This window comes from Centroberyx affinis, unplaced genomic scaffold (assembly GCF_046629955.1).
Source record: "Centroberyx affinis isolate AG114_WGS23_722 - 3 ecotype Tasmania unplaced genomic scaffold, CSIRO-AGI_Caff_v1 ptg002004l_1, whole genome shotgun sequence".
Classification (NCBI taxonomy): Eukaryota; Metazoa; Chordata; class Actinopteri; order Beryciformes; family Berycidae; genus Centroberyx; species Centroberyx affinis.
The window spans coordinates 2,171-22,954 of NW_027280348.1; the positions used below are offsets into that span (position 1 = coordinate 2,171).

A 20,784-nucleotide genomic window follows, 5' to 3' on the forward strand; every position below is an offset into this window, starting at 1 on the left:
TACACTGTTAACATAGACAGAGAGACAAAATCCAACAAATGTGTACACATACAGAACAGAAATTTCCCACTCATTCCCCATTGTTGTAACAAACATGCTTTCATCTGCCATTACAACGCTATACTGTCTGTGTAGATCTTAGTTGGTGATTGTCCTCTAATGGCTACTGTATATCTCACAAGAAAACACCCCAGACAGTAAATATATCCACCCACACTGGTGAATGAATGTACAATGGTTTAATTAAAAGGAGACAATCTCAATGCATCTGCCTCACATCCATCTGGGAAAAGTATGTTTTTTCAGTGCAGTGAAGAGAACAGACATCATCATTAAAAACAGTATTAGGGTATAAAGACAGAGATGGGACTCAGGCAAATCGATTATGCAGCTCAAACTTCCCAGACTAGATCACACTCAGTCAGACTTTGTCCCATTCCTCTTGGATCAATACCGTGTGTCAAAAAGAAACATTATTGACATAATTGACAGGAGTGCTGTAACTACGTCCCTGATAAATTCCTTTCTTTTCAATAAAATTGTATTTTCTGAGAAGGATGTTGGGGTGCGGTCCTGGTCTCTACCTTTCTCATCAGTCTGCTGGTTAGTTCATGGTAACAGAAATAGTGGAAAGATCGGGTAAATCTTACCCAGATCACTCTACGACCAGTGCTATTGCTTTAATGCATAGTGCATAATTGTGCTTGTACTTTATACTGTTTGGAAGAAGAAGCATGTGGAGAAAGCTAGATAGGGAGATGTTAGAATGACGCTTGGGGTAATGCAGCTGAACGATTTCAATTCGATGCAAATTTCAATTCACTTTTCATTCATTTTTCGGGGGGGGGGGGTCTGACAAATACAGTGAAAAGACTCCTAGAGAGGACAAGAGAACACCTTGTGGTTAGAATACATCGTCCTTATTATAGCGATAATAACTCAAGAAGGGACGCACCTTCGTGGAATCCTCTCCTCATAACTAATGCTAGAAGGAAGGAGGTCAGTTCACTCCATGGTCAAGTAAACCTGTGCAATTCAAAAGGCCACACCCAGGCCAACAGCCCTAGTCCTCATGTCAAACCCTCAGCCTCTCACCTATCTCAGTCTCCGAAAAGATCTGAGCTACATGACAAACAGAACCACCTCACCAGAAACCGCAGTAAAAACAAACAAAAAAATGGAGGTATAAAATATAGTCTTTATGCACATGTCTTGCAAAAAAAAGGTTTGTATAAAAAAACACAAGCATCCCAAATAAGAATAGTGACGTTAGAAAGGTAGTTGAAATCAACCCATCACCACCACAAGAAACATGATTTCCTCGTAATGTAATTTTTTTTAACTTTCATTAGTCTATTTGCAATGTCAAACTCGATATACTATAACACCACCATGTAAAAATGGGACATATTTTTGATTATGTTGACAAAATCTAACATCTTAAATGCTGTGTTGTATGATATGATGTTTAGTGTGTTAGGCAAGTTTTAAACCTTTTCACTTCACCAGAGAGAACTTTTGCTGATAGGAAATTATGCTGTTGCTGCACGGTTTTTTTTTTCCTTTGTTGAAGAGTATAGAATTGGCCATGTAGTGAATGTGCCAAGTCAGCTGTTGTTATCGAAGTCTACACCACAGCAGTAAAACATGTCGTGAATTCCATCTCAAAGAATGACCAACAAACAGTCAAATGATATCACAGAAAAAACATTCCAGTAATAAATATCTCATAAACATATCACAAATTAATATGTAAATAAATAACCAATCAAGTAAATAGATAATAAATAAATACCAATATAGACAAGGGACAACATTCCCGTGATTTGCACCGCAGTTCAGTCCTCCTCCATTCTCTGTTTCATGTCGCTGGGCAGGATATGATGTCAGTCCGGCCCGACCGGAGAGGAAGCGAGCCGCCTTGCTCCTTGCTCTGCGACCCTGGTAACCAGGAGGGAGGGAGGCCTTAGTGTTTTTGGGGGGTCACAGAGACCAGTAGGCACCAGGGTGGATTACTAGGTTGAGGGGGTGGGAGTTAAACTGAGGGAACCCCCACACAGAGTTTCTCCTGTACCAGACCCACGGGAGGGCCTTGGCCGGAGCAGCAAGGTTAGGTGCCGGGGGGTTGGGGCTGCTGGGCCAGGCAGTTACGAGGGTCGCAGGGGGAGAGAAGGCTACTGCTGCTGGAGAGGACTGCTCGGTGTTCCCGGAGGCCGGCCGCAATGTTAGGACTGGAAGGGTGAAGGGAGACAGGGAGAAAAGGAATGAGTAAGAGTGTGACAGTGAGAGACGGGCAATCCAAGTGCAGTAATATACAACTGAGCTGTACCCGTCTGGAAGAATAACGTTACACCAAGTCAACAAATGAAAATGGAACATGTGACGAGGGTAAATAGACTGCTTTCCTCACAACACCACAGAGACAAGGGCTGCTGATACTGCAGGAGAACAACACTGGAATCAAACTTGTAGGACAACACTGAACCAAACATGGCCTCAGATCTGTCAGCAGCTTCCTAGTTGCCTTGTATGGATTGCTCAAAGTGGTGCGACAAATGAAGGCATTAGTAAGCCTGAAGGAGGACTTGTAGTGGGGGGGGTTGTGGTTGAGAGTTGTACTGATATAATATTTCTGTGTAGAAAATTAACAGAGATGGTGGATGGTAACAAAAATATATTTAACTGACTCACTTAAACTCAACCATTACATGCCACATGTCAGCGATTGCATGCAGCGCTTAAGCTGGTGAGAGAGGAAGCTAAAGTGCAAATCCAAAGTTGAGCTTGGATAGCTTTGAAACTAAAGTTCTACTGAGTTTGATATTATGTTGATGCGTACTTGTGTTTCCTAGTACAAAAAGCAGAGTTGAGATTAATTATATAAACGGTTAAACAGGCCATGCAAACCTGTACATGCAGAGTGAAAAGGAAAAAAAAACTCCTTCACTCCCTCCCCTGATGGGAAGTGGTTTTTGACTGTTTATAATTAATACCAGGGCTTCAGCCGTAATGTTTGCACTGTTAATCAGTCAGTGTGAAAAGAAACCCGTACCAACTTGTTGCTGAGTGTGAACCCTAACAGTATGCACGACCATTTAACTCATATGGTTGCGATACTATGAAAAGATGTATAAAATTGTATGTGTATACTGAATAGGAGGTGGTTGGCTGCATCTGGGTTCATGTGGTACAGTACATATTGCAGGGACCTGGGTAGGTCTAATGAGTTAAAGATAGATAGATAGATAGATAGATAGATAGATAGATAGATAGATAGATAGATAGATAGATAGATAGATAGATAGATATGGATGCCAGTGAGCCTACTAGCAGGTTCTATAGCTTGTTACCTGCGGGCTCGGGAGGCTCTCCCTCGCCTTAGTTGTGGGGAGAGTGACGATACTGAGGCAGCAGGCTGCTGACAATCTACAAGAAACTGATAAATTAGACAGATATACAGAGTGGTGACACTCAGGGTTAGTACAAGAGGACAGAGACAACAGGGAGGGAGGGCAGGACAGGGGGAAGGCCTTGTCAGAGACTAAGAGAGACTGACTGCTGGTTAGCTGCTGGCTTGTAATGGCAATTTTCATAATGTGGGACTAATCTGATCCTGGCCCATATAATTTTGTTCTCATTGCACAAATGTAGTACTTATAGTAATATCTGTGGTAATATTTATAGAAAGTTGAATCTAGAGTAGAGTAATTTAATAACCACCCCAGTGCAATTTAATTTGGTTTAGCTTGGATAATGAGTGTGAATATTCCCCATGCATTCCGGAAATACTATGTAACTTGAATGTAAATGAATGGTGCAGCCTGTGAGAATGGGACAGGGGAGCACAAGAAGCGCAACATGAGAAAAAGAGTGAAAGAAGCAGAGAATAATGGTTGAGGCCAGACTGAGAGTGATCCTCTGCTTCTTTGTCAAGGCCAGTCATAAGCTTGTATGTGCCTGAATATCAGCGTACTAACTGCTACCGTCAACCAGTCTCATCTGACCACACTGACAAGACAACCCTCTGTTCAACTCATGAGGAACACAATCAGCGCTGGTGTTGGAAAACACAAAACACCCTAAGAGACAGAGACACAGACACATTTACACATACACACTTGCAAATCCAATACTGTATTTGTTTGTACGACACAGAAAGGAGAAGGACAGAAACAGTGGGGTTAACACTGAACAATTCGATCCTGCTGGTGGAAACCCTATGAGCTATGACTCAAGCTGCAGCGCACCATAACACCAGCTTATGGCTACTATATCCTTGAGCTCCACTGTGTTGATTTTATAAAGTCAAAGTCCACACGAGTACAAACGTATTGCCATGAGCTTGTCAGTTCCACTTTCACTTATGATTATAGATGATTATCTGAGGTAGGGGAGAGAGAGAGTCAAACAGCACTTGACAGGAAAGTCTCCAATGGGAAAGAGATGTGATCAGACATTGCCATCTGGTGGTACATAGTGGCAACGCTGTAAGAGAGGTTCATCAAGGCATTGGTCATCAGTCTCGGGGTGGATGAATTTAGTTTCAAGTGGTTTCCTTCCTAATTTCCTTGTCTCCTTCCCTCATCTGCAATAGATCTTTTGTCCACCATTCAGTTTTTTTCTTTTACACACAGAGGAGTGGAGAGGAGACAAGTGAAGAGGGGAAACATCAAAGAGGACTGAGATGCACCCAGAGCAAGAGAGGCACAGAGAGGAGGTCTCGCTGGTTTCCATGCTACTCTGATTAACAAGTTTGCTATGTAAGACACTATATGCTATTAATCCAAGCTGCTCCCCCTGTCAAATGCTTTTTGTTCCAAAGATATGAAGACTAAGGCATGCATCGATGAAGTAGAAGAAATATAGTTTTTACATCATATCAGAAATGGGAAAACATGATAGGCTTAATGGGATAGATTCATTTTTTTCATAAATGCTAAAAATGATGTCTGTTGTAATTCATTGAGTCTGCCATAGTGAGGTGCTGTGAGTCAGTGAATGCCAAAGCGCATACTGCAGCCATAATTTTTTTTCTCTGCTTGCTCATGCCACAGTATGCTTCCTTGTTTTCACTTTAAAACACCGCCCAGTATTGTAGAGGAGGAATACATGATGTCACCTTATCAGCTATATCAGATCCAGAGAAGGATCCCTAATATGAAATATGTTAATGTTTTCATTAAAAATTCTCTGCAATCCAACTTTGCATTAAAAATGTAAATAGTTTAGTTGAAGTCACTGTGTATGCACAGCACAGCACTGTTTTGAGGATGGAGCAAGCTGTCAGGGGCTCCTTCGTCCTGAGCAGAGAGTCCCAGTGTTGCTGCATGTTCAAACCATAGACCCAAGAAACCAGTTTCTCCTCCTCTCTGTTTCCCACCTAGTCCTGAGGCCTCTGGGGACTGTGTACCCAAGGGATATTGGTGCTGGGTGCGCTGATTCCCAAGAGGAAGCCCAGCTGTGCCCCTTTAAGAACGAGTCATCACCTTCCCCGACGGTAAGGAGATACCGGGGCGGAGCTAGGGGTGCTGGACTGCAGAGATGGGGAGAGCGGACCTAAGTCTTGTCTGGAATGAATGAGCCGCCTGAACTCTAAGGTGAGAGAGTCGGGGTCTATGATGACGGTCTGGGGACCCAGAGACCACGGGGAGTGACCCAAGGAAGGGAAGGCTGAGGCCGAGTTGTGGGTCGTGTCAGGGCCTGGGCTGTGAGAATAGGTCCAGGGAGACATGGAGGGACAGGTGGTTAGTTCTAAGGAAGGAGGACTACTGAGGGTCAGGGAGGTGTGCAGGGTGGTGATGGCGGAGGGGCTGTGGACCCTGGTGGGGCTGGGGGGAGCAGTGAGGGCGGCTCTGCCACTTACTTTGGGCGGGCTGCTTCTGATCTTGGGCACTTTGGCGCTGCGGCCGCGGTGGGTCTGCTCGTGGTCAAACTCCAGGTCCTCCAGGCGCTGCGTCAAGGCCAGCTTCTGCTGGATGGCCATGCGGAGGAGGGAGTTCAAGGTCTTCTTCTCGTCCTCCGCCGCCGCCAGCTGCCTCTGCATCTCGTCCAGCTGGGTGACGTACTCGTCACATCTAAAGACGAAAGGAAGAAGAAGGAAGGAGAGAGGGAACAAACAAAGGTAAAGCGGGAGAGGGGAAAACAAAAGTAACAATATAGTGAGAGGGGAGAGAGGAGAAAGGAGATGAGAATTCACACACAATCACTCATTTCGTATTAATTTCTGTTCTGTTCTTTACTCATATTATTACATGTAAATCCCCTGTGTCTGTCTACCACTCTAAAAGGAATGTTGCAGCTTCATATTTCCCAGAACCCCTCTCACCTAGTGGCGAACATGGCCCTGAGAGAGGAGAAGGTGGCGGCATCTTCTTTCAGAGCCTTCAGCTCGTTCCTCAGCTTCATCATGGTCTCCGTCACCATTGACTTTTCGTTCTCGTACTTGCTCTTCAGATTAGCCAGCGCAACCTCTGCTGTCTGCAATTGGGATAATTGGATTAAGCATTTTAATGCAATATGTGGGTTAATTCCAGATAATAAATTGTAGATTATATCTCTGCCAAAAACTGACAATGACAAATGACAATGTACAGTTTATCCAGGATATTACCCAAAATGTATGTTTCCTTCAATTTGCCTATATATCACACGTTTTCACCTGTTTGTTGGCCTTGAGCACCAGCCTGAGTGTGGCTATCTGCTCTCTCTTGGTGCTGAGCAGGGACTTGAGCTTGAGTATCTCCTCCATACAGGACTCTTTGTCCTTGTCAAGCATGGGCGCCAGTTCCCTGGCTGCAGCCCTCTGCCTGGACAGTTGCAGCGAGCGGTCGACAGCTCTCTGGAGGTGTTTGATCTGGTCTCTGATGATGGCGTTCAGGTTGTAGATGTTCATGGGCTCCTTCCGCAAGTCGCCGCCTGTCTCAGTGGGCACTGGGGACGGGGAAGGTGAGACGTTGATTACTGGGGAGCCCATGGGGGTGCGGGTGGGGCTGCCCTGGCAGGCTGGAGATTCCCTGTCCACTGGGTTGGACGTGGTTGTCGTATCATTGGGATGGGCGTCTTTGGAAGGGGAGTCCATGGGACTGCGTGGGGAGTCGGAGGAGCAGGCGGCCGAGACCGCTGCTAGGCGTCGCGCCAGGCGGGGGGAGAGCAAGGCCCGCGGGTCATCGGATCCCTTCAGGCTGCCGCTGCGCGTGACTCGGCTCTGGCGGTAGTAGTCCAGCATGACGCGGTTGGGTGTCTCGTTGTTGCACAGGCAGACGTGGTGGTAGAGCTGTGCCAGCTCCTCACTGAAGGTCACCAACTCATCCTGCGCTGCATTCAGCATGCTGTGGCTCTCGGTGGCCATGCTCGAGGCCGCTCGGAGCTCCGCCTCCAGGCACGCCACCCTCTCCCGACCCTCACGACAGCTGCGCTCCAGACGAGTCACCTGTTCAGAAGAAGCAAATCAGACATTTGTAATCTCATAGTGCACAAAACAGAATGAGGTGAGGTCAATATCCTCCAATGCAAAGAGTAAACAGATATTTGGCAATTGCGTTGTAATGTTCAATGTTTTAATAGGTGCAACAATACAAAAATCAAACTTAGGATGTCTAACCTGTTCATCCAGTACCTGGACCCTGTCGTCACTGTGGCTGTGCTCCTCCCCCTGCCCCTCCACAGCCTGGTTGTACTTCTCCTTCAGGGCCTTGAGCTCTGCTTTCAGGTCGATCACCTCTGTCACTGCCACCTTGTACTTACACTCCAGGATCTCGAACCCATGAATATCCGGATCATGGTGACCATTGGCCGGTGGCGATGGGGAGCCTCCGTCGGGCTTCTCACTCTCCTGCGGGTCATCGAGCTCTTTGTCTCCGTGGAGACGCTTCATGGCACTGACGCGCTCAGTGAGGCGGTGGACACGCTCGTGCTGCTCGCTCAGGGCGCCCTGCGTGTGCTGCAGCTGGGTCTGAGACTCTTGCAGGTTCATCAGCAGCGCCGCCTTCTCACACTCCACCTGCAGGATGGGAGGACACACTGCCACGTGAGAGACAGTCAGACAATGAGGGGAAAAAACATGAAACACTGCACAATGCTTCCATGATATTTCAGTACGCAGTGTTTCAACTCCGGAGGCCTTTCTCTTTTACCATTTAAATGATATGTCATTAAATATTCATAATACCGGTGTTGTGTTCAGTTGTATTCATGAATCAGGACTTCTGATTTCCAACTTCTGAGGACTAACTAGTGGCAAACTTGTTTTAACCTATCAATGTACAGTGTTTCACAAAGATCAGATAAAGATAAAAATAGCAGCAATATTCACAGCCTTCATCAAGCCACTAATGAAGGCTGTGAATGGACTCATTGACACAGCTCAGTTACGCAAGTGCATAATCAGTATGTCCTGCAAAACTCCACAACAACACTAAAGGGGGCTCATAAAGATAAAAACAATGTACAGTGCACAAAGGGCTAACATTATAAAGCGGCAAGGGAACAAACGCATGCAATTCATGGGAAAACAATATACCATATCAGTTGACCTGCATTTCTGATGCAGTACAAAGGCATGCAATGACACGTGGTATAATGTATCCACAGCTTGCTCCTCACAAATTAAGCTTGCTGCTAGGGATCCCTGTAAATAAAGTCAAGCGCTGTTTAATTGCTTTTTGATCAGTCATCCTATCATAAGATTCAGCCATCTACACTGGTGAAACTGTATTGATCCCTCTGGAGAATGCCCAAGGAGACAGGAAAATAAATGGGTAAACAACATGATAATTATAATTATAATGCATCAAATTCTTTAATATGTTATTATATAGCTATTGTTTATAGTTATAGTACATAGTTTAGAGTAACACTGCTTGCTATTCATCTCGCAATATTTCTGATGTGTGTCTGCACAGGAGGAGAATGTAGGTGTGCATATGTGTTGTGCTGTGTGTGGGTGAAAGAGAGACACAGAGAGGGAGAGGGAGAGAGAGAGAGAGAGTGAGATAGAGGAGGGAGGGAAGGTGGTTGAGACGACCTGATCACGCCTTATAAGCATTGCACCACAGGCCAAGTTAGCTGAGCAACAGCTAAGAGTGATGTGTCAGTATGTTTTCTCACTCTGTGCCTGTGTGTCAGGAGGAAAGAGAGAGAGAGAGGGAGAAGGAGAAACAGAGAGAGAGAGAGAGAGAGAGAGAGAGAGAGAAAGAGAGAGAGAGAGACACACACACAGAGACACACACATAGAGTGTAGGAAGGATGGAGGACACAGAGAAAAACAGAGAAAGAGAGATTTGGAAGAGATAGTAGAGAGAAGGAGAGTGGAAACACCAAGGATCAGTGTAGCAGTGTGAGAAAGACCACAACAACTTAAAAAGAGATAAGGACTGAAAATGTGATGATCATCTTTCATGTATTCTAGTTTCCTCTGCTAAGACCTTGCAGCATACAGCAGACAGACTTTGAACAAAGACACAGTAAGCTCCCATAATGTGATATCTCCATGCCAACCCTCTCAACCCGGAGGAACGGATCAAAGAGAGACAAGATTGGCAAGGCAAATGTGAACATGACACATAATAATGTACTTTAAGTGAAGTAAGTTAATGAATACAGTCAACATGAATATAGAAAGCAATGAGTCCATTCATGGTCTAAGTCATTGGAGCTTATCCTTGAGAAAAATAATGAAGAGGCTTTCATTCTTTTAATTTAATTTCACTGGATTTGTGAAATTTCTTGAGCAGTATTCATACTGAGGAAGTAAATTTACAGAATTCAACTAGCATATTAGAAGCCTGATGGTGCTGACATTTACAACATCTCCCTGAGCAATGGATTTTAGCAGAAACTTGATTAGTGAGTAAATACATTTACAGAGAAAGCCACACCACTAATATGCCTAGGGGCCACAAACCTAATTATCTATTTCCCAGTGGATTTCAGCTGGGATGTATGTACAGTAGTGACTTAATTTGATTTCTGTGCCAGGCACTAATCTTCCTTCCACAATATCTACTGCAAATCAGAATTAGTTTGACAGGATGTCTGCAAGTACCATCAAGTTAAATTGAACAATTTTTGAGACATTTTAAATGCCAGTTAGAATGGAATGTGCATCCAATTTTTTGCAATTCATATAAATGTAAAAAAGAAACACAAATGTAGTCTTATGAGAATTTAGGATCTGCCTGACTGGTGTGGTTTCTAATCAGAAAGACCCCTGAAACTCAATTTAAGCTTTAAAATACTTTATTCAGCTGTATTCAAGACCCTTTAGACCTTGAGTTTATATAATGTAATTTAAGACATTCTAAGATATTTTCAGGACCTGCAGACACCCTGGTTTGAGTGAAGACGTGCAAGAGAAAGACAGAAAGAAGAAGAGAGAGAAAGACGTGGAAGGTGAGAGAGGTGGTACCTATCAATTCCTATATGTACTGTAGTACCTCTACATTCTCTGTATCAGCCATATACCAACATGCCATGCCTGTGTGCACTCCATGTTCTCTAACACCTGACGTCAATAGCATGTTCCCTCCCTGCGAGGGCTTCTATTCCCGTCCCCTTGTCTCTAAGCTAACAGCAGACAGTTGGTCTCTGTCTCTGCCTTGCCGCCGCATCTGCCACCCTGCCTTATCGGACGCTAATCACGCTGACAGAGTTCCCTATGGCACACACACACAACACACACACTCTGCTAACGTACTGCTACAGTTTGCTTCTGCTGCGGGACTCTACTCGACACTTTGTTCTGGTCTGAATCGGCTCTGCTCTGCATTACGCACACACAAAAACAAACATAATGTATATATGTGCATCAACACAAGCACATATGCACATGTACCAGAGTTTCCCCTAACACTGAATAGGTGGGGTGGGTCACCCTACCTTAAAAACCTGCTTACCCACCTACAAGAATATCATTATGGGTTTCAATGGAGAATTTTAGTGTCCCATGATCTAAATGCAATTTCAGAGGCTTTTCCAGCCCACCAAGAATACAATTCTGGGGGAAATACTGTGCATGTACATGTACACACACACACACACACACACACACACACGCATGCACACACACACGCACACATAGCACAATGTTCCCCCCAAAATTTCTACAGAGGCTGGATCTATTCTTATTTGGAAAACCACCAGAAGCCAAGATAATAAATAGCCAAACACCCAGTAAAGCCTGTAGTGTTGCATGGCCTTTTGCAGAAAACAGATGGGTGTTTTGTTTTTTTGTCCCTCTTTTGTCCCCTCCCAGTTTTTCTCTTGTTCCAAAAATGTCATCACCTTGTCATTTCCTGGCTGCTGCCTGTGGCATACTGTGGACAAGACTGCTTTCATCAGTGGAGCCCTTTATCCAAACACTGAGAAACACATTACACCCACACATACACACACACACAAACAAGCACACAGAATGCAGCAGGGCAATTGGTAAGACCCCCAGCTCTCATTCTCTAATGAATTGTACCGTGGAAAGGAGTCGTCGATACCTGTCTTCTAATGTGCTGGCTGTGTAAATTGCTGGCTTTATCCCTCTGAAGTAAGCTCCATTGATTGTCTTAGAGTGAATGTGGATAAGGGGCAGATTTAAAGTGACTGAAATACCCCCAGACTGCAACTCAACAAGAACACTCTGACATTCACATGCCGTCACTACTGTCCCTGAAAATAAACACTCCATGACACAAAAGGGATGAACACAGAAAAAGCACTTTGCAGTGGATTTAACTTGGGCGATTATGGACAATCTTATTTACTGCGAGGTGTAGGGTTTGTGTAATCACCTGACACTAAGACACTGCAGCCTTATGCCACTGTAAGGCCCTTTCCCATGACCCACCTGTAGGAGCTGCTGCTTGAGCTTCTGCATCTCCGACAGGTTGAGCTCGCTGAACAGGTCCGACACGGGGTGCAGACACTCCCCTTTCCGGCCCGGGCGGTAGTCCCCGTTCATCTTAGCCAATCCCGTGCTGCCGTGGAGGTGGCCGTTGCAGCGGTTGCTGTCCTCGTTGCCGTTGGCGGCAGGGAGAACGCTGCCGTTGGTGCCGTTGGTTCCGTTGGTCTCCTCGGGGAACTTGAGGCCCTCGACGCCGGTGACGGTGAGCGCCAGGTGGGCCCCGGCTCCGTACACGCTGTCGGTCAGGCTGATGTGGTGCGCCAGCTCCTTTCGCAGGTTGTTCTTCTGCTCGCGCTCACTCTTCAGGGCGTCCAGGGCCTCCTCCAGCTGGCCCTCGGAGATGTCCTTCAGACGTAATGCGTCTTCCAGTTGGCTGTTGAGCAGAACGGTCTCCTCCTCGAGCACCTTAATCTCATGTTTCAGTCCCTCATATTCCACCTGGGGGGAGGAGGAGAGGAGAGGAGAGGAGAGGAGAGGAGATGAGAGGAGAGGAGAGGAGAGGAGAGGAGAACATTAGAGTCCTGTTAGTCAAGCAATGGGTGGCCCGACCCCAGGTCAAAATATAGGGGATATAAAGGAGAGCCTGGATACATCCCAAAGTGATAGGTGATACTGTGCAAGTTATACCTGGATAGAGGAATAAAAAGAATGAGAGAGAAAAAGAGGGCATGGGAACAGACAAGTTGAGAAAAAATCTGACTTTAGACTTGGCCATAACTGTGCGTTACTCTTACTGTTAGTGGGTCAGTGGAGTTTTTAAAATTTAATGGCATACTAAGCAGAATCTCCCCCATTGAAATAGCATAAACTTATGGTCCACTGGTAGTGTGTGACAGTGTGTGTGTCTGCAGAGACCCTGCCTTCTGCCTGGATTTTATTATTGCTTATTATTTTCTTTGTAGTAGAAAAGCTGATAGTTAAGCTAACCGCTACCTACCTGTCAGAAAACAGAAAACAGAAAACAGGCTGACTGCGTTGCTCTTCATCTCCATCCTCTCCTCCAATACTCACCAACGAGTGAAAGCCAACCCCAGATTCACTCTCGTTTTGGAATGAGCCTTGTCTGCTCTGTAAATTATGCCTTTAACAAAAATGTTCCCTCGCTTTTCCCTTAAAATCTATTGTAACTTAGGAAGATGCTGTTTCTACTTTCGACCTACTTTCTTCCAACCATAATTTCCAATCAATTCGCCTTCCCCTACAGTTATGACAAAATGTGATGCCAGCCAATACAGCTATGACTCACGTTGTGGTCAGACAGTAAGTGAGACACTGTGAACCCTTACAGGAAAGAAGGTGTGAGGGCTGATGAGCAACTATATGACGGTGTTGCGTAGCACAGTGCTTCAATATATCCTGGACCTGTTAGCCATACTGGAAACCAACAGGAGGCCACATGTGGAGGTTGTGCTGGAAGTCATATGAAAGAAATATTGTAAAATTGCTAAATAACAGGGATAACTAAGAGGAGAGGGGAAATGTGCAGTCACTAAAATCAGTGACCGATATTTTTGAGACAAAACTGGTATGTGGCTGTGGTGTGATTCAGGGTTGAATGAAACAATGACACAACAATGGCAGGTGTGCTTTGGGAAATCAGTGTTACTTTATTGGGATGCTGGAATGTTAATGCTCTGCTACTGACCTGGTTCTGTTTGAGCGTGGAGACCAGTTTCTGCAGGGTGATGTTCTCCTCCTCCAGCTCTGTGTAGTCCTGCAGCAGCCTGGTCTCTCTGAACTTATACTCCCTGATCTCCTCCCTCATCCTGCTCCTCTGCAGCTCCAGCATGTCATTGCTCTGCAACGGAGAAAGGAGGGATGGAAAGAGAGGAGCAGGGGGGAGAAAGAGGGGTACAGTGAGGAGAGAGGAGGAAGAGGAGGAAGGAGATAGAGAATAGCCAGTCAGTGTCATAATGTTTCATCATAACCTAAGCGTATATATATGTCAGATAGCACTTAATACTATCTGATCAGGTAAGGTAGGAGGATATACACTGTTTCATAGTACTAATCCATATTATTGCAAAGCTTTGGTACATAGACAGTACAATAATTACTGTAAATGAGTAATCAGGTAAAAATGTCATCAGATGAATTGCTGAAAATAATGAGTTATGGCTTTACATACATGTAGTAATTATGTGGGCAACAGGCATGCTATCTTATTTTTAAAATTATGGGTACTAATACATATGCTCTAAGACACACACACACACACACAAACACACACACACACACACACGCTCCCCTCCTTGTGGTCCCAGGAGGATGAGAGATTCTGTGAAACAATCTGACTCTCCTATAAAAGCAGCGGGTCAGCACTCTCTAACTTGCAGCAAGATAATTCTTTTGGGCCGACTGCAGCACACAGACGCCCTCAGAAACCTGAGTATACACCGGACCAGATAAACTGCCGATGGGAGAAATGCCCTGACCACAAATGCCATAAATCTGCGAAGGCGTTACTCGGCAGGACCAGGAACATATCGTAGGCCTCAGCAAAATGATCTGTGCTCACACAACTGTTAATGACAAGTTTCAAACAACTCAAACATACTGTAGGTAATGAAAATGCATAAATATCCTCTCTGTTCAAAATATCCCCCATCCCCATTAAAATAATGCCTATCTTTATTATTAGCTTACTTGTGATAGTGGTGGTGCAAGAATGTTAATTTATTATACCTCCACATTTGCTCGTTGTAAATCACTGTAAATGCCTCAGTTAAAGGCCTAAAATGTAAAGGAATAAATGTAATTCCTAGAAATCTGAAAAACCAACAGTTGCCAACAGTTTCCAACAAGCCAATGGCAGAAAAATCTGTCTTAACCTGTCTTCACCTTAAGGAAAGCCAGAGATTTATTTATTTTTACCTCTGCCAAGGAGGTTATTTCGGTGCCATTTGTTTGTTTGTTTGTTTGTCTGTTTGTTTGTCTGCTTGTTTGTCTGTTTGTTTGTCTGTTAGCAGGATTACGGAAAAAACTACTGGCCGGATTTTCATGAAACTTTGTGGAAGGGTGTAGCATGGGCCAAGGAAGAACCTGTTAAATTTTGGAGCGGATCCGGATCCGACTCACGAACAAGCAATAGCACGAACCTTGGCAGAGGTCTGCGCTCTCCGAGTGCCCTTCTAGTTTTTTGGTTTTTTTTAAAATCTGAGACCAGTTTTTACAATTTATGAAAAATAACTCATAATGGTGAAATTCTACAGCTCTGTAATAACTTTTTATCCATATCTATAAAAAATGTATTGCATTATTACATACGGTATATACTGTATATTAATTAGCTAATTCATTTTCATACTTTTTTCAATCTTTCCCTGTTTTATTGTAACATGTTAGTTGTTTTTTTCTATACAGTTTTGGCAAATAAAATGTCTAATAACCAATTAAAGCATTGGCTGCTTGTATTTCCAGAAGGGCCGGGCTGCAGGTGGAAATGCTGGACAGCAGTTCTCATGTATATCGCAAAGAATATCCATCATTTCAATTGAAGTCAGAAATGCCAAGCAGGATGATCCCTTTGTCATCAGAATGGAACAGTTCCTATACACTGTCATGACTAAAAGTGTACAGTATAATGCAACTCTAAAACTGCAGTTACTGTAGATTTAGGTAGAAGTGTGAAGTAGAGACAGTAGTGAGTGTGCATGTGTGTGAACAAACAGGTAAGTGAAGGAGGGATGCAGGTTGAGAATTGATTCAGTAAATCTCTCTGTCAAAAAAAACCCCACTGTTCTCAGAAAAGAGACTAAAATCTTGTTCGACAGATCAGATCCTCTTGCTTCTTGCTTTCCTTCTCAGTGCCCTGCTCATTTCCTCTCCTCCTCCTCCTCCTGCTCTCATCAGTGAAGTTGCTGAGCGGCTGCCCAGCCTACCAGGCTGCCTGCAGCTCTCCATACATATGGCAGAAGTGCTGACCCAGAGACAGTATCAGTAGGGGAGGGAGGAGGAAATACACAGGAGGGGAAGAGACTCAAAGACCCGGGACACATATGGCCTCTTCTGGGCTTTGACCCTCCAGGACCTCAGTGAGGGAGGAGGGGGGAGAGGAGGGGGGGGGGTAGGTTTGCCTCCTGTGGCCCGAGAGGCAGCAGTGCGTTGGGAACTGGGAACTGGACTGACACTAAAGGCCATTATTACACACTGCACCTTTTGACTTGTACAGTAGCTGACAGCAGCTCCTATACTCTTGAAGCAACTGGAGCCTAAAACTGCAAAGGGCTGAATTTATCACTGCAAAAAGCACTGAAAAATACCTTTGTTCCAAACATACAAAAACCTAGTATGATTATATAATTACTGGCAATAATAATAAATGCAATAATCCATAATTACCCATTTCTGTGACATGTGGTGTTATTGATTACCATGACCTCCCTTCCCCTGCTGTGTTGTCCCATTACATATTCATGTCAATGCAGGGAATTAGGGGCTGAGCTGGGTATGAAGTGCACAGGATTAGAGGCCAATTATCAGTCAGTGAGGCTCTATAGAAACTCAGCTGATCAGGGGCTCGAGCGGCGAGGGTCAGGGACAGTGCAGCACACAACACTGGCACTGAGCCCACCATGGGGCAGAGCTGGGGACCCAACACTGACCTAGGGTTCACAGCACACACTGCGACAGTTTTATTACATTCACAGGACAGTGGCAGCCATGGCAGCAGTCCAAATATCTCGTATTTGTTCTTCATTACCACTACAATAGCTGCGGCAGGGAATATTTTTTTAATTTATGCCTTAGAACAGAAAGTAGCTCATGTCATTAAATATCAGGCAATTCCAAGAGATTTTTTATGGCAGAAAAGAGAACAAATTTTACATAGTTCAGGTTTTACAGGCAGTAAGAAGTGGGGCCTCCACATTGGCTATAATTGTAAATGTCAGGGTTGATATTACTGTAAATTACGGTAAAAGTGCAGCGATGGGTTTCAGTACCAATAATACAGTATATACTGGAGCTCAATTTCAGAGATGATTCTACAAAACCAGATCCAGTGGTAAACTCTTCTCAGATATTCTACATTTCTTCTTTTGATTCACATTCTAATGGCATTTGCTCATTAGTCAAAAAAACAGCAGAAGTAAACTTCCTCCAGCTCAAGTAAACTTCCTCCAGAACTTATTCTTGATGAATCTGTATATGTAAATACTGTTTGCAAATGGTTGCTTGGAATCTGCGAAAACATTTTGATTAGATGCGGCTCGTGACAAATGAAGCCCCCAGTGAGGCTGCAGCATCTGCCTCTCACAATTAAAAAGTGACTCCTCCTCATTAATAGGCATTCCATATGCAAATGAGGATTTCAAAGAGAGGCAACCGGCAGCTGATGAACACATCATCAAAGAGACGTGGTCATGATGCAAACAGGTGACAGGTGTACATGAGAAGAACAACAACCATCATCAGTACACCCTGTGGAGCTTAAGTGAGCTTATCAAGTTCCAGGTCAAGAAAACTAGCTTCCCAATAGAAAATACATTGATTTTGTTTGATATGCCTCAGAATGTGGAATATCTTGATTAAATTAGTTGCATTAATTTTTTGCTTAGAGTCACTTTTAGGGGGATATTTTTTTAAATCACAGCTACTGCAGGTACAAACAGCAACAATTCAACCTCACAGCATTCCCTCTAGTGAATGAGGGTGTGCGTCCTCGTGGCTCTGGGCTCTGGGCTCTGTGGGTGTAGCGCTGGCTGTGTGATGAGAGCAGCCTGGCTCGCTCTGTCCCCTACACATGTGCCGAGCTCAGGGCATTTCTCTTATTCCCCAGCTTAGCACCGGATTTGCCCCCCACAATGGGGTCGTGGCCACAGCGTCTGACCCCAGCTCGAACCCCTGCACCGCCCGCCTCCGTGGCTGCAGACATGTACGCATGCATAAATGCACATATGCACACACACACACACACACATGCATACTCTGTGTGGGGTATGACCCCCCTCTGCCTGTCACAGTGACCCCTTGGCCTCTATCAAAATTTCATAAAAGTTACTGTACTGTAAATAAGGCTAAATTCAATGCGGAAAATAATCTGTTAAAGAGATCTGAAGCACCTTAGATGCAACATTTGCAAAACATGCAAACATTTATTCCAGTTGAATAAGCGCAAATAAACAAAAGTGCATAAAATAGCAAAAGATGAACACAGGATAGGCTTGTGTAATGCATGCAGCTATGTGCAAAGTGTTTCAAGGAAGAAGAGCGCTTTTGTTTATTTGCACTTATTCAGCTGGAATAAATGTTTACCTTTTGCATCTAAGGTGCTTCCAATCTCTTTATTTTGTTTATTCTGGGTCATTTTTGGAGGCCCTTTCCCCACTGTTTTTCTATGTGGAAATAATCTGTTTACAACTCCAGCATGTGCAATGCTGAAAATAGTGACTTTTATTGCATTTGAACTGGAGAGCCTCCACTCAGCAGCTTTACCTCATTGACTTAGAGGAGCTGGTGTAGTCAGCCAATCGGGGTCCAGTATTGTGACTGTTCTGCCTGTGAGGACTTAGGCTTCAAATTCATACAGTAAATAGCCTTTTAACTTTTAACTAAACTACATTAATTTGCAAAACATCATGAAGAACATTATCTTGAGCCATAGCATATTAGAAAACAAAATCGTATAACAAAAAAAGAATATGGTACCTTTAAAATCAGGAAGACATTCAGACAAATGTGAGCTGTACTCTAAATGAAAACCCCATAAGGTTGTTTCATTTATTTTGTGTTCACATACATACAAGTGCATGGGTTCTACTCCCAGCTAATGCTATACTCTCTATCTCTCCACCAGATTCCCTGTCTCTTCCTTGTCCAGTAAGAAAAAACAAACTGCTTGGGGAAGGTGGACTATGTAAATGTTGTTTACCTCTCGCAGCTCCTGCACAAGTGCGTTGAGCCTCTCGTTCTCTGCCTGGGCGTTGGAGGCCACAGAACGACTCAGCGTCAGCTCCGTCTGCAGCTCCAGCACGCGGCCCATGTAGTATGCCTCCTTAGAGGCCGACTCCCGCAGCAACGTCTCCTCGTTGCTCTCCCCATCCTCCGCCACTTTACGCTGGTTGGAGTAAGCCTGGCCGAATGCCTGGGGAGACAGAGAAGGAGGGAAGGTGAGGCTGGTGCAGGGTGAAAGTTGACGCCATTAGGTTGTGTTGCAGCTCTGAACCATAATTAAGGTGATTTGTCAGTGCAAAACACATAGATCAATGATAAAAAAAAAAAATAACAACCGTTTTGATTCCAGAAAACTCAAAATTAAAAAAGGCACTGATCCAAATCCTGCCATAAAACATCTAAATCCAAATCCATGGATGGGATTTTTATGTAAACCCAGCACATCGTTCACAGTTATGGCCACTAGGGGTTCTCCTGCTGTACTTTTGGCCACCCACACACCTGCAGGGGCTGTCCCTCAAGGGTACCTGCTGTCTGTCCATGTGAGATGATATTTCACCCCCCTGGTAGCTGTGATCAATAGAAACGCTGTTCCCATTTTCCTGACACAGGTTTTCACACCACCGAGAGCTGACTTGTCATGATAAAGGAGCCAGGGCTTGATTGAGGAAATCACAGCAGCCGTCAACAGCACAACAGGCCCGCGCCAGTGACCCCTGGACACAGGCCATGCCGGGGAGGTGGATCTTGTTCATGCTGCACCAAGTCAGTACACTGTATTACCACAGTCCTACCACAGCCAATGTGTTTTTGCCTTGACCTTTTTGATGTTTTTGTCCTAGTGAGTCTGGACTGTGCAGGGCACATTAAAAGATATAACTTCTTACAATGTCAGGAAATGAGAGAAGATATCATTTCTATATAAACCTGCACTGTTGGTTGGATAGAGTGGACTGCATGGGTGTTAGAGACAATTTCATCGCTAGTAATTGCACACTGGCTGACATGGAGCTGCAGCTGCCACAGTGGTGCAAAAAATATTCTGAACCATGCTACACTTTCTCAGCAGACCATGGCCATTACATTCCTATAGTAGGAAAAAGGGGTTAAGTACCTGGAGTGGCCTGTCATGAGACAATGGATCAATGAAGAATGTTTTATGGTCTGCAATCACCACATGCAACACTGGCGGAAACATTTGAGATGGTTATGTGCCTCATGATGCAGTTCTTGGAAAGTGTTACTCAACCAAATTGACCATGTAAATCATAAATGACCATGTGGATGGTTTTCTGGACATGGAATACACCAGTGTCTCTTCTACGGTCCACAAAGCAAGTACAGACCCTCACTAGTCTAAACACCTATAAATAAAACCCTCAGGTTGGGGCAAACTAAGCTTTACTGTACTGAGGTAAGTCCATGCCCTGAATCCCAAGCTTCATATACACAATCTATGATATCGAGCCAGATGTTTTTGACTGGAGAATTAATAATTCACAACCACTCTTTCCACCTCACCATAATCACAACATTTTCTCTGTGAGAGATGAATCATTTATAAGGTACAAGCCTCCGTTATTTGTGGAAGACATGAGCTCCAGTGTGTTGCTGTCTTCTCTTCCCGCAGTTTATTTACCTATTTACTTCTGGTTCAACATGATGAATAAAGTGGGGCCTAAGCAGTGTGCAGTATCCCGAGGTCTTCTTGTTAGACAGGGGTGATTTATTTTATTTAGAAATGTTCTGCAGTACAGATCTTAATCCGGCGATGGAGGCAGAATAAAATTTCTCCATATAGAGAGAGTATATAGGCACTGGCACTGGCAGTAAGACTATAAGTTAATTAGTATGAGCGAAATTATCTGAAGATTGTGGATGTTCAGCCACTATGATGATAAATTATCAGTTCATACTTCGTTATGACTAAATAAGTTTGTGTGCATGTGTGCAAGTGAATGAGATAAGCCGATTAGCCAGAAGAGATTATTTGAACC

The 20,784-nt window shown here is 44.4% G+C and overlaps 1 protein-coding gene across 3 annotated transcripts in view; it reads right to left on the reverse strand.

Moving 5' to 3' along the window:
* Window positions 1-2,110: 2,110 nt before the first annotated feature.
* Window positions 2,111-20,784, reverse strand: part of bicd1a (bicaudal D homolog 1a) — a 43,523-nt gene continuing 24,849 nt past the window's right edge. Inside the window, exons 2-10 of one of the 3 annotated variants that reach the window (XM_071530941.1) lie at window positions 18,765-18,977; window positions 13,539-13,691; window positions 11,837-12,331; window positions 7,601-7,999; window positions 6,659-7,429; window positions 6,326-6,477; window positions 5,864-6,074; window positions 3,351-3,436; window positions 2,111-2,231 (exon numbers count right to left, since the gene is read on the reverse strand). In XM_071530941.1, the coding sequence (XP_071387042.1) occupies window positions 2,111-2,231; window positions 3,351-3,436; window positions 5,864-6,074; window positions 6,326-6,477; window positions 6,659-7,429; window positions 7,601-7,999; window positions 11,837-12,331; window positions 13,539-13,691; window positions 18,765-18,977 (2,601 nt within the window). Of the gene's footprint in view, window positions 2,232-3,350; window positions 3,437-5,863; window positions 6,075-6,325; window positions 6,478-6,658; window positions 7,430-7,600; window positions 8,000-11,836; window positions 12,332-13,538; window positions 13,692-18,764; window positions 18,978-20,784 lie in introns of those variants that run through there. The other 2 variants (XM_071530942.1, XM_071530943.1) reach the window with 2 other exon arrangements.